Source organism: Centruroides vittatus, unplaced genomic scaffold (genome assembly GCF_030686945.1).
Source record: "Centruroides vittatus isolate TY-2023 unplaced genomic scaffold, ASM3068694v2 contig_166, whole genome shotgun sequence".
NCBI classification, from domain to species: Eukaryota; Metazoa; Arthropoda; class Arachnida; order Scorpiones; family Buthidae; genus Centruroides; species Centruroides vittatus.
The window spans coordinates 162228-177105 of NW_027121006.1; the positions used below are offsets into that span (position 1 = coordinate 162228).

The following is a 14878-nucleotide window of genomic DNA, read 5'->3' on the forward strand; positions in this document are numbered from 1 at the left end:
AACAGGACCGCAGGTATATACAACTATGGTGAAAGAATCATCCGTCTCTTGTCCAGGGGTTGCCCTCAGGGATCCCGTTCGGGACCAGGTCTTTGGAACATTGCCTACGACGGACTGCTTCAACTCAACGAGGATAACACCAACCCCAGTTCTGGTATCATCCAAGGGTATGCGGATGATACCCTTGTGATGTTGTCAAACTACAACAACGAAATACTACAACAAGACGCTAACGAAATTTTAGACAAAATTCACGAATGGTGTGTAAATAACAATCTTCAAGTGAATTTCAACAAATGTGAAGCCATGGTCTTATCTAAGGGGAGACAACTTAAAAAGCCCTTGAGGATATTCATGAATCATCAAAGGATTAAAAATACTACAAGTCTCAAATATCTTGGGTTAACTTTTGATCAAAATATGAGGTGGGCATCACATATCACCAATGTCACTAATCGTGCCATCAAAATTTCTAACGCACTCCAATGTATAAGCCATAGGAGTTGGGGGATGAACGAGAAGTTCATCAAAATAATCTACAAAGCATGTATTGAAACCATCATTCTCTATGGCGCCCCCTTCTGGGCAGAGGCGGTCGACAATGTTCGCACCAAAAAGAAATTAAACAAAGCTCAAAGACTCTCCCTTCTCAGGTTGTGCAGAGCTTATAGGACTGCCCCGATGGCTGCTCTCCAAGTTCTTTCTGGAGTCCTTCCCCTCCACATTAGGGCGAAGGAGGAGATGTGGCGGTGGCACCTGCTCAACGGAGGGACAATCGACGGACAAGACAGTGAACTTTACAAATTTATGGAGATTGGGCTTTTTCCCAACTTGAACGAGCCCCTTCTTTCCCACCTTACATCTAACCTAAATGGTAAGCCCGAGGTCTCAGAACCCCATCCCAGTATCGCGGGTGATATTTCTATCTTAGACTTTCATGACAATCCCAACTATTATATACAGATATTCACCGACGGATCTAAAAGCCACAGCAAGGTGGGATCAGCATTTGCGGTTAAGGAATGCAACAATAGCAATTTCTCTTACCAGGCAAGCTATCGTCTTGCCAGTATCTGCACAATTACTCAAGCTGAACAGTTCGCCATTCTGCAAGCTCTTAAATATGTTAACAACTCTAAGATCAGGAATCGACATATTAGGATCTGTTCTGATAGCCAAGTCGCTATCAGGAGAATAGTCAACAATCTTGGCTCTCTCTCTCTTCTTATTCGGGAAGAAATTCTCTGCTCACAAAACAGCGTGGCCTTCTCATGGATCAGGGGCCATACAGGGGTGGAAGGGAACTCTTTGGCGGACTCCCTCGCAAAGCAAGCTGCTGCTTCCTCTGCCACCCCCACCTACTGGGAAGCCTCAGACATCGCTATTAAAACCACGATTCACAGTACCGCCATCCAGTTGTGGCAACGCGAGTGGGAAGACGGAGACTCTGGAAGAGCGACCTACCAATACTTTCCAAACATCTCGTCCAGACTTCAAAACAAGAACTTCTGCGCCAACTTCCATAACACACAGCTCCTGACAGATCATGGAAATTTCCGGCAATACCTACATCGATTTGGACTTAGGGAACATCCCTATTGTGACTGTGATGACATCTCCTTACAGAATGCCACTCACTTGATCTTTGACTGCACCAAACATGACAATCACCGGATTAATCTGGAAAGAGTAATGCTAAAAAAGGGCTTCAATTGGCCCTGTCCACCACAAGCTCTCGTGGAAGATCCGGATATTTTTGCAGCCCTAGAAAAATTCATCCGCGCTACCGGCGCACTGGACCCTACCTTTAACTAGTTCGTCCTACTGTTATTGGACCTTTTGTCTGTTTATTACTGTATTAATGTTTGTATGTTTATTACTGTATTAATGCACCCATTACGCCTTACTTAGTTTTTTCCTTGTCATCTTTTTTTTTTCAACTTGTAACTTATGTATTCATTGTATATATTTTGTATATTATCTTTTGTTTGGTTAATAAATGCGATACAGGCGCTGATGAGCCTTCCTACTTCACCATCTATCCTATCTTACTTTTTCTTCACCTCCCGCCTTCCTCAACTCTTCTCATCTTTCCTATCCCTCTTTCACACCCAGGCAATACCTATGAGTAGTCCTGGGTCTTCATCCCCTTTGTGCTACTGCTACTGTCTTTGTAAAACCTTTCTATTTCCAGAAATAGAAAGGTTTTACAAAGACATATTATATGACAGAAAATGAAATAAATAGCTATAGCTTATTATGTCATTTTTGTAACATGTTAGCTCTACAAGCCAGGAATATAACTTACAAAATAGCAACAAACTGAACCGTAAAGGAAATTCCAGGAATCTATAGCAAATTCTAACCTTTAAACCTTCAAAGGAGATCTTCCTCAGGATTCTTTAAATTTGAATGCAGAAATAAAATGTTTTTAAGAATTATTTAAAAAACGTATAAAAGAGAATTTTTTACTAATTCTCTTAAAAAATTTTTAAAAAATCTACCCAAAATAATTTTTTTAATTCGGCTGTTCCCTTTGATATAAGAATTGCCAGGCATAAGATACTTGTCCTTCCTGTCTGAAATTAATGCAACGGCTGCTCTTTACAGATTTGAATATTTCGAGAGCTTCCAGTGTCTTTATTTGGTCATCATGTTTAGATCGTCTTATGATGGAAGCTTGGTCTAGATGGGCTTGAATGTCGTCTGTGGCATACCTGGCTAGGACGGTGTTGTATTTTCCTTTACTGATATCATACTTGTGTTCAGCCAGCCTTACTTTGAGAGATTGTGCAGTGGCTCCGATGTACTCGAGATCACACTAGAATCTATTATCTCTCAGTGTAATCTTATAAACAGCAGGAACCCTAAGCATGTCGGTGTTGTCCTTTCATTTCTAAGGATGTTATAGATAGTGGGAACATGCCTATATGCTAATTTATCACCTCTGTGACGGGCAATTTCTTTTTATAAGTTCTTCGTGTTGTGGTTGTAATCTAGAATTATGCGGTGTGTGTTGTGAGTGTACCCACTTTGCAATACGATGTTATTGGGTGTAGAAGGAGTACCTCTGTTGAAATAAACATTTGCTAATTTACAAATAAGGTGTTTTTTGTAACCATGTTTTTAGCTATGTCCTCGAGAAGTGTAAACTCTTTTAACATGTCCTTGTAATTCATGCTGTGGGTAAAAACATGTTTGGTTAAGGCACAAAAGGCAGCTATTTTGTAGATATATGGGTCGTATGAGTTTACTGGTATAAACAAAGGAAGGTGTGATGGTTTATGATAAATATTGGTATGCATAACTCTGTTTCTAATACTGATATTGAGATTTAAAAAGTGTGCCCTTGAATTGCTGGCTTAGTCTAATTTTATGGAAAGTCCACATGGGTTTCCATATGCATGGGTGTAGCCAAGAAGGGGCATGGATGGGCCCGCCCCCTCCAGTTAACCTGGTGCTCCTCCCCAAAAAAAAACATGATTCAAAATTATTAAATCCAAGCAATCAATCAATCAATTATATTTAAGTCACAACCAAGCAAGCATAAAGAGATACATTGAAAGCATAAACAAATAATTAAATAGTGAACTGCCGCACCATCTAGATTTGGTTGCAGTCGTAAGATTGTAGTGTTTATTAATTTGAAACAAAATAATTATCCGCCCATTTAACAAAATGAATAAATTTTGTTGTTGAATATTAAGAATATTAGGATCAATTTTAAACGACGGTGTTCTGCATCGTAACACTTAATATGTCAAGCGGCCATGACGAGCATGTGCCAATCATACCAAAAAGCGCTAAAATGGCAGCACTGCTGCACACACACCCTTGCTCCATCTGACAAGCTCAAACCATGGAATGCTCAGGCATGCATGAACCTAAGAAATCAGTTGGCTTTATACTATGTACAACGAATAAACTTTCTGCTGTTTTTTTTTAGAAAATAATAAAAATTATTTGTTAATATACTATACAATACAGGTGAGTTGAAGTTTGAAATTTTGTGGTAAATTGTGTAAAGATTTTATACTATTTATTAAATTCTATAAGACACAATGTAAGCACGTACTTCCCATATCCCAAGTTGACCTGCATTTCATTTTATTCTTTTGCTCAGAAACAGCAGTGATATCTTTCCCTTCTTGAAAAATTTTGATAAAGAGAAACAATATTTTCACTGAAAACACTTGGATAAAAAACTCTGTTGTAAACTTTAAGCAATAGGGAATTAGAAATTGACATATGCTTTAGTGTTCCATAAATGAATTTCTTCTATAAACAAGTAAGTTAAATTGTTGGTTTGCGCTTCAATCCAGAAGTGCCCATGAACGAAAGTTCCTAAAAGTCACATCATTTGACGTCGTCAAATTTTATAACAGAAATCTTTAATGAATTGTTCAAATTATTATTATTATTATTATTATTATTATTATTATTATTATTATACCTTGACCTGCACATCTGAAACTCTGAAATCAAAAAATTTCAATTCATATTAAAAATAAGTTCCATTGCATGTAAGATTGGTAGTGCCCACAGGTGGCTCCAGTCTGGTGCCTGCCTAACATTTACTTCTTCATGCTTTGTTTTCTTTTGCACTTTTGACAATTACCTTATTACCTAGTAATAATATGTAAAGTTATTTCAATTGTGTAACGGTTCAATAACAGTTTAATAGTTGATTCAGTTTAATTAGATATAAGCACTTATATTTTTTTCTAGATATAAGATGTCAACATGAAAAAATTCAAGAACATCAGATGTTTTTTTTAAAAATAATACTCCAAGGACACATTGAAGTAAAACGGAAGTAGATGCAATAAGACATAGTATTCCTTCCCCCGAATCATCAACAAATTCAAAAAAAGAATCCTGTCGGGACGAAAAAAGGTGGTTGAAGGTACAAATGATTTAGAAAACTCCTCTGTATGCTCGCCACCACCAACGTTGGTAACGTCACAGTCAGCCACTCAGTCGTTTTTTAACAGCCTCGAAGCTTTGTATATTCACTTCGCACAGCCTGGTCATCATGCAAGCCTGCAAAAATTACAAGGTACTCTCAGAATCCATACCAGCCATGAAATGAGAAGTCTCAGTACCACCAGACGGAGTTGTTGCTACAAAAACTGCCAAGCAGTACTGACAAATTATGAGGCAATTAAACTGACTTTGGAAAAAAGAGATCACTGAGAACCGTGACAAGCACACAGTGGAAGCACTTGGATTGCTAAATATTATTACAAAACCAGAGTTCGTCGTTTCCTTACACACATTTCCCTCAGTTCTCGCTATAGTGAATGTAGTGAGTAAATTTTTCCAGACTTAAAATGCCACTCTTGGTCAGGCTAGTGACTTCATAGCAAGTACTAGAGATACTTTCGAAGCATGCAGAAATCAGTTCAAAATTTGGACAGACATTGAACAGTTTTCTGAAAAGCTTGAGATTTCACTAAGAGTCTCAAAAAGAAGGCGTCAACGAAAAATATTTTATACAGAGTCAACTGTGGGCAAAAGCAATACATTCAATTTTTCAGCCGATTCACAACCAGAGGAATACTGGAAGATCAACATTTACTACCAAGTGGTAGATAATATCATATTAAATCTGAAACGCCGATTTGAAAATCTACCATTAGCTCGTGCAGTGGGCGCATTTCTTAAATTGGACATGAATAATAGAGAGGAAATCTGAGAGGAAAGTTCATCAGTAATTATAAAAAAATCTTAAGAATTGATACACCAGCTTTGGAAGCTGAAGCGATGGTCATGTAAAACATGATTCAATTAAAAAATGTTTAGATGAATGCTGAAAGTTTGAGAAACCACATTAAAAAAAAGTACTGTCCTAATTTATATAGACTTTTTCAAGCAACAATAGTATTCTCAGTGAGCTCCGCCAGCTGTGAGCAAAGTATTTCTGCTATGATACAGATAAAAACGTGGCTTAGAAGCACAATGATTCAAGAACGATTCTCTCACGTGTCACTGCTCAACATAGAAAATGCCATTGTCGAGGAAAAAATTACAGCTGAAAAAGTGTTGAGCTGCTTTGCAAAAAGAAATGAAAAGCTGAAGCTAATTTAATTGGGTGTAGTGTACTCACTGAAAGTCTAGATCTAGATTAAAGACAGTGATTAATTGGTTAATTTTTGTTTAAGGCATTGCTAGAGTTTAATATTAATGTTACGAGAACATATGATTAAAGGAAGTTTCATATTATGTGTGTGTTAAGTTATTGTTGATTCCTATAAAAATTCCACTTTGATGAACAATAATTTGAAATAAATCAATTTTGTGTCAGGCCGACCTCTACTAGGCCCCCATAACAAAACCCTGGCTATGCCACTGTCCATATGGACTTTCTATAAAGAAAGTCCATTATGGACAGTGGCATAACCATAAAATGGACAGTGGCAAGTCCATAAAATTAGACCAAGCCAGCAATTCAAGTGCACACTTTTTAGATCTCAATATCAGTATTATAGAGTTATCCATACCAATATTTATCATAAACCATCACACCTTCCTTTGTTTATACCAGCAAACTCATACGACCCATACATCTACAAGGTTAATTTGCACTGAGGCGCCTCAGTGCAAATTAACCATCTACAAAATAGCTGCCTTTTGTGCCTTAACTAAATGTGCTTTTACCCATTGCACGAATTACAAGGACATGTTAAAAGAGCTTAAATGTTTGAAGGACACAGCTAAAAATCATGGTTACAAAAAACACCTTATTTGTAAATTAGCAAATGTCTATTTCAACAGAGGTACTCCTTCTACACCCAATAACATTTTATTGCAAAGTGGGTACACTCACAACACACACCGCATAATTCTAGATTACAACCACAACACGAAGAACTTATAAAAAGAAATTGCCCGTCACAGAGGTGATAAATTAGCATATAGGCATGTTCCCACTATCTATAACAACCTTAAAAATGAAAAGGTCAACACCGACATGCTTAGGGTTCCTGCTGTTTATAAGATTACGCTGAGAGATAATAGATTCTAGTGTGATCTCGAGTACATCGGTGCCACCGCACAATCTCTCAAAGTAAGGCTGGCCAAACACAAGTATGATATCAGTAACGGAAAATACAACACCGTCCTAGCCAGGTATGCCACAGACGACATTCAAGCCCATCTAGACCTGTAAGGAACTGAGTCTGAGCGTTATTTTATTTTATTATTATTTTTCATTTTATTATATTTTGTTTGGGGCTTATGTTTAGTTAGAATGAAGATTCCCCACCACTCTCTTAGTAACCAAAAAGAAGATAATAAACCAACTCACGAAGGAACAAGCGCCGTAGGAAAAATCACACGCACTTGCGCTGCCCAGCAGAAATGAACAGTCCGCAGAGGGGGGAATCCCCATACTCACTAAAAAAGAAATACTTACTAAACCGTCATAAAACATCCCAGAAAATTATGCTAAATGCTTTGTAAACAGTTTATAAGATTTTGTCGGAGAATTGAAGCTGCCAGAAAGAAATTTGATGTTAGAAAATTAAGTATGTAAATAAGGGGAGTAACCTAGCTGAATTGCGACGTCGCCTCACAGCATAAAACCAGCATGCTAACCGAAGACGATCGAGGTGATTCCCGATTGAGGTGTACTACCGAGTGAAAAATTCGAGGCAAAGTCCAGATTGAGAATTAGGCAATTCCAGGTGTTTAAAGAGGAATTCGATTTGACGATAGCGAAAGGATTGAGGAAACAGGTTCCTAGTATAGTGAGGTGACGGATAGACGTTTAGTTCGTAAGAGATTTTGTTCATAGTTCTTAAGTATTTGATTTGCTGAATTTTCAAAGGGGAATTAAGATTAAGTTAAGCTAAGTAGCTGAGTTTTATTGTCGGGTTGACTTGTTGATTTTCGTTAATAAATTTTGTTTTAGATTATAGACATTTGTACATAGTTAACTTCGATTTACTAATTAAATATATTTGAAACTTTTTCTTTGACTTGATATTTGTTGTTATTCTTACTAATTTTTTCGGTGCACGCATAAAAGCCCAGGCCTGGCAAACTAATCTCGAATCCGCGTAAAGTACCCATTAGGTTAACGGAAGTTTTACCGGCCGCAGTTAGTGTCGGTTTCCCGAGATACTAAAAATAGTACTTTACAGACCAAGCTTCCATCATAAGACGATCTAAGCACGACAACCAAATAAAGACACTGGAAGCTCTCGAAATATTCAAATCTGTAAAGAGCAACCATTGCATTAATTTCAGAGAGGAAGGATAAGTATCTTATGCCTGGCAATCCTTATACCAAAGGGAACAGCCGAATTAAAAAAATTATTTTGGGTAGATTTTTTAAAAATTTTTTAAGAGAATTAGTTAAAAATTCTCTTTTATACGTTTTTTAAATAATTCTTAAAAACATTCCATTTCCGCATTCAAATTTAAAGAATCCTGAGGAAGATCTCCTTTGAAGATTTAAAAGGTTAGAATTTGCTATAGATTATCCTGGAATTTCCTTTACAGTTCAATTCGTTGCTATTTTGTAACCTGTTATACAATAGAAAACAGATATATACTGGAATCAACTCAAATTTGTATTTGGGTACTGAACTGATTAACAAAAGGGATGCTTTTTAACCAAAACTGCATACCCAATTACTCAATCTTCTGAAGATTTTCATATTCCAAAAATTTTGAGTTGATAACTGTGCAATATACTTGGTGTGATGCAGTCAAAAACAACCTCAACAGTTATTCTAGTAACAATCTTTCATTTTTACTTGGCACAGTTATTATCTATTATAATGTACTTTAAGGATTTTCAGGAGAGTATAAAAAGAAAAAAGAAAACGGGAGCAGTATACATCAAATAATCTCAGAATTAATGTATCTGGGGTCTTAAAAAGTCCACCAAACGAACAACAGACAAGACTTAAAAAGCTACAAGGTAAGACACTTAGTTTTAGACATTTTAAATTTTGTATAAGAATTCCACATTTATTTAAATAAATAATCTAAAAAAATCCCATAAAATAACATGTTTGTATAACAAAAGCTATTGTGTAAATCTAAAATAATATTATAACTTAATACAAAATAGTCTTATTTACTTCTCTACAAGCTTCAAAATTACCTTCTCTAGCCAACGACCACGAATGAATGGGTCTTCGTATGGAGGAAGCTAGTCTTGAATCTTCTGATGGCATATTCTTCATTCCATATTTGCTCTGTTCTAGCTTTTTCTTTGGAAGAATATATTCGGGTAATCTTTTCAAAAACCAAGCTCCAGATTTTTTCCACATCTTTATCATAAATTTTAAAAAATATATTTTATAGAAATTATTATTATTGAAAATAAATATTTTTAAGATTTATTTACCTCTCTTGTTTCAGCACAGATTTTACACAGCCACAATGGTTCACTTTCTGCATTTACTGTATCAACTCCACATTTACCACAAACAGCCTGTTTATAGACAATTTTGCAAAATGTAAAATTATGAAATTTATGAGTTTGATTATTATCAAAATAAAGTTCCATCTTGTTAACTTAATCTATTCAATTCATGAATATTTTTCACTTCTTAATTGAACATAACAGTCTCCAATTTTAAAGATAGTACCTTAATAAATTTTATTTTACTACAATATCATCAACTTTGTGGATCATCATTTAACATTATTAAAAAAAAAAAAAAAAAAAAAAAACAAACACCAAAAATCCACAGTAACAGCTACTTTAACAGAAAAACATTTCCATCCATTTTAAATGATCATCATCATGTTTTAACTTAGTAAATTCAAATGGAAATCATAATTAGAACAAAATTTATACATAAAAAGAACATTGATAGTATTGGTGCAACAACATGCATAATAAATGATGTATATGTATTAGTTCAAATAAAATATTATCTGTACTGTGAAGGGAATGAAGAACCTCCATTAAGACACTGTAAGACAGTGTAAAAAGACTTCTAAGTGGAGTACGTTGTCTCTATGTCCCTGTAATTAATGATCATTGATCTACTGGCTGCTTTGTAATTTAATTCCAGTAATTTAATTAAATATAAAGCAGAACTGCACTAAGATATACTCATTACATAATAATAAAAACACCTTTCTCACTTTTTCTAGCAGATTTTAATAAAACAAATTAATGTTTTCAGCTATTTTGAATAGCCTTCCTCAGGTTTAATTTACAGTAATACTACAAGTTACATAAGTAATGTGGACCGAAGACCTTTATGTAATTCGAATTTTACAAGCCAAACAGGTTCAATGTCCTGTTTTAAAGGGGTGCTAAACTCTTACTTTCCCAGTTTTTAAATTATAGGGAAAGTGGTGGCGAGTGGTTCAAAAACCCATCAAGATTTTTCAAAAAAGTTGAGGTCTTCCTGTTACGCAAGTTGAATTTGTAAATGACTTAAGTATAACTATGTAATTTATAACTCAAGACTGTATTTATTATTATACATGTACTGTATATATATATTATTTGCCTTCATTATTGTATTCACTGTTGAAATAGGTCAATTCATTTCCCAAGCCATTGTTGTTATCTTCTTCATGTCTTCATACATATGAATTATTTTTAATTTTTCTTCTACAGTAATTGCAGACCTTCGATTTTTTGATTTATTACCAACAAATTTGGTTTGTCGTTTCGACTGCATTTTAATGGTACTGTCTGTAAATAAACAACAAACACTATGTAAATGTAGCAATGGTAAACAGGTTATGCATTAAATAAATCATTCCAGGCAAACTACTGTACACTAATGGCATGAAACAATACATATAGAAAAACAAGCAACGAAGATATGCTTGGTTTTTGATGCGCTCGACCTTCACCGAGGACTGTAGAAGAATCTTGTTTACGAGAAAGAGTGCCCGGTATGCTTGTGTATGTGCTTACAATTAGACTCTACTAATCCTTTACAAAAAGTAAAGGATTAGCAGAGCAATAAATTAATAAATCAGTACAATGCAGAAGAAAGAATGAATGAATGAATGAATGAATGTTTGAAAAAGAATAATTGAAGTGTGCAATGCCATAACATTGTAAATGCCATTTTTATCTAAATACATTTTATTGAAAAATTGGATTCTAAATGCAATGTTTTCTGCCACAAAAGAATACTGTGGACATATTGACACTGTAAGTTGCTGTATTTTGAAGATGAATTTATGTGAAAATATAATGTTTAAAGCTCCCGAGTGCAAGTCGTGACTTTTGGCACTTAAAACGGTACAACTTATATTTACATCATTTTGATATTCCAGAGAATCTGTAACCTAGTGAGTAATGAATTCATTCATTACAAAAAAGTATTTTTTTACCTCTCCTAAAAAGTTTCTTTTTTGGCATTGTACACTTCAATTCTTTGTAAAATTACATGTTACTCTACTCGGATTATTTTCCAAGTTTTCAGACTTACATTTTACTAACTGCGAATTTACGTAAGTCACGTGTTACGTAACTCAAGGTATTACTGTACTTTTGAACATCAATTAGAATACAAGATTTAAAATTTTGAGCTTTGCTCACATTCTTATAATGTCATAGTATTACAAAAATTGGGATTCTTAAACTTATACAATTTAAATAAAATAAAATAAATATAGAAATAAACATCAAACGAAATTACAAGTATATGTTAAATTTTATTTTCCACTAGGCTTGTTAAATTTAACATATAGATGTAATTTCATTTGATGTTTATTTCTATATTTATTTTATTTAAATTGTATAAGTTTAAGAATCCCAAATTTTTGTAATACCACGACATCATAAGAATGTGAGCAAAGCTCGAAATTTTAAATCTTAGGTTCTAACCGACGTTCGAAATTACATTAAACCTGAGGAAGGCTATTCAAAATAGCTGAAAATGTAAGCTTGTTTTAATAAAATTTGCTGTGAAAAGTGAGAAGGGTGTTTTTATTATTATCTAGAAGTCCTATCTTACACCACTTAAAATAAAAAAAATTGTCCTATTTTTTGTTTTTAAATGATAATACAGAATCAATTTCTTAAAAAGCATGCTATTTTCTACATTCCTACTAAAAAATAGAAAAAATAAGAAAAGTAGGATGAATATGAGGCCTGCTACATACATAAAGTACTTGCTTCTGTACAGTGTCAACAAATTTTGCCATCTTTTGTTTTGATCATCTCTTAATAAAATAAATTTTGTTTATTTACATATAGTAAGTTTGCATTGACTCCTTTGCCTTTTTTTTTACAGAAATATTATGATTAATATTTGGAGACAAAGTTCGCCCATGTAGGGACCACCATTTATTAATTCTGTGTTCCAGACAGACAATACAATCTCGGCGACCGACCTTCCTTTTTAGGCTACTAGCCGCCAAAACGCTAAAAAGTCCTTTAAAAACACAAAAATTTCCAATTAAAAAATATAAAATTTTTCTAAAAAAGGAACTGGTGATACGAACGTCTTCTCAATGACCATCTTGCCTTCTTGAAATGTTTCAGCTTTGTTTCCAAATATTAATTAAAATTAAACAACCACTGAACGAAAAATTAATAATAAAGAAATATTATGGTTAAAAATTCTCTCTCAGAGAATGAAGAAAGTAATTCTTAGGAGAGAAGTCTGAAGCAAAACAATTTAAAGTGTTGTATTTTGAGAGACAATAATTATATTTTAAAGAAACATTAAAAGTAGATAAATAAATATATAACATTTTTGTTATATTGTACTTTCAAAATATTCGTGCATCCCTACATCCAGTGGTGATATTTAGCGGGTTTGCACAGGTTTGGCCGAACCCGTTATTAAAATTTACAGTTCCTTGTTAAACGCACGGAACATTTCTCGGTGGTTTTGTTTTTTTTTTTAAATGTATTAAAATATATGTATTATACTCTGTAATACTACTAAACTAGAGCCTTATACCCCATCGCACCGAGCATTTCAATCTAGATTGTGAACAAGGTCGGGGACTATGTCTTGATGCGATCTCTCTCGACTGTTTTAATCTCGACCAAAACGAGGTTTAATCGCGATCAATTCAAGAGAGTTGTTGAAACTAGATCCAGTCATAAGAGAGATCCCACAATCTCACGCGCGCGAGATAATACAAGATGGCCGTGGAACACGTGTCGGGCTATGGACAGCGAAATAAAAAGGATATTGTATTTCGAGAGATGATGACATCTGTCTATTATCAGCAGTGCCATTCAAGGTGAAAAATTTCTCTGCCTAAAAAAAAAAGCACTAATATACTATTGTTACCTGGTCTTCGCCCAGGGCTTGTTACGTTCCAAATTCACCACTGATTATTAGATATTAGGGTTTCTCAAATGGAATTTCGGGATCCAGGTTGTCTTTTTAACCCAGGAAATATCCCGGGAAATTTTTCTTATCCCAAAAAATCTCGCAAATTTCTTAAAAATTCACTTTTTTCTTATTTTATGTTAAGGTTGAGGAAATTTTGCAAATAAAAAGTATAATTAACTCATGAACTGTCAAAATACATTTGTATTTATTAATTTTAAACCTACTTATTAGTTTTTTTTTAAATTTTGCTCGTTGTGGCATGTCACAAATGGTCAATAATCAATACGTACCTTATTTGTGGCAGGACTCTCAAAATTCTTTACCAGTAATATCTGGAATAATTGTGCTTATGCTGTCTTAATTTTTAATTATGCCCAGTAGCTTCAATGACTGCATAACACCAAGTTGTGCAAATTCAGCAAGGATACAAACGAGTACGAAGTCAGCAAGTATGAAGTTTTTTTTCATAATCTGATTATTAAAGACAAACGAACTGCCAAATTATCAGGCTATGATGTTTCTATTAAAGCAATCGAGGTAGACAAATCAAGAATACTAGGGAACAAAAGAAGTACTACAATCTCAAAAACAAACTAGAAATCTTTCGGGATACAGGTGATAAACACATAATATTTGTCTTCTCTTAAATGCATTAAACACGATTCCAATCACATCAATTGAATCGGAAAAGGCATTCTCGGTAGCAAGATTTTTCATTACTAAAATAAGGATTAGATTGAGTGATCGGAGTATCGACCATCTTTGCTTTTTAAAATCTTATAAAAATTTAAATATTTTGTATTATATTTTATTTAAAAAATCAAAAATTACCTTCTAAGTTAGAAGTTTCATCTAAATTCATTTTTCTTTAAATTTTCAACTCAATTCAAAGTCATTTTTTGTTGTTGTATGCAGTTTCCAGCAAACTTTAAAAGCCAAATTTTTTCTATTTGTGAAAATTTCTACGTAATTCAAAGGTAATTTTTAAATATATATCTTACACGGCATTATTAATATGATTTTGGAGGTTGCAGAACATATTAAATTACTTTAAAAAACGAAAAATAATAATATCATTTGATTTCATTATATTTTGTATATCTTAAAAATAATTAATTTTGTCCCGGGATTTCCCAGGATCCCGGGAAACAGTTCACTTTTATCCCGGAATCCCGGGACAAGCAAAAGACCAGGAAATGAGAAACCCTATTAGATATATCGCAAGAAAAGGTATTGTATTTGTTTCTAGCAAAAACTTCCATTTCGTTTGTCAGTGATTGTCAGGGAAAAATTTTCTGCTAGCGAACCCTTTGTTAACTATTTCGAATATCACCACTGCCTACATCTTATATCAAAATGATAAACTAAATTACTAGTATTAGGAAGAAGAAATATCAATTAAATGGTAACACCACCAAACCCAATTTTATCCAGTTTCTCATCATTATTTAGATCACTATTTCTTATCTAGTTCTTTACAAATTTACTATTTCCAAACTAATTGATTTAACTTCATGTTCAGTTACTTGTATTTTGGAATATGTTGTGTTTTTGATGGACAATCAATCCATAGGTAGTGACATCAT

At 33.9% G+C, this 14878-nt stretch overlaps 1 protein-coding gene across 4 annotated transcripts in view; it reads right to left on the reverse strand.

Annotated features, from left to right (window-relative positions):
• Positions 1-14878, reverse strand: part of LOC136968915 (rab effector Noc2-like) — a 71184-nt gene that overhangs the window by 44947 nt on the left and 11359 nt on the right. For all 4 annotated transcript variants that reach the window (XM_067262978.1, XM_067262975.1, XM_067262977.1 and 1 more), the window contains 2 exons: positions 9365-9451; positions 9119-9287 (listed from right to left, as the gene is read on the reverse strand). In XM_067262978.1, coding sequence (XP_067119079.1) covers positions 9119-9287; positions 9365-9451 — 256 coding nt within the window. The remainder of the gene's footprint in view (positions 1-9118; positions 9288-9364; positions 9452-14878) is intronic.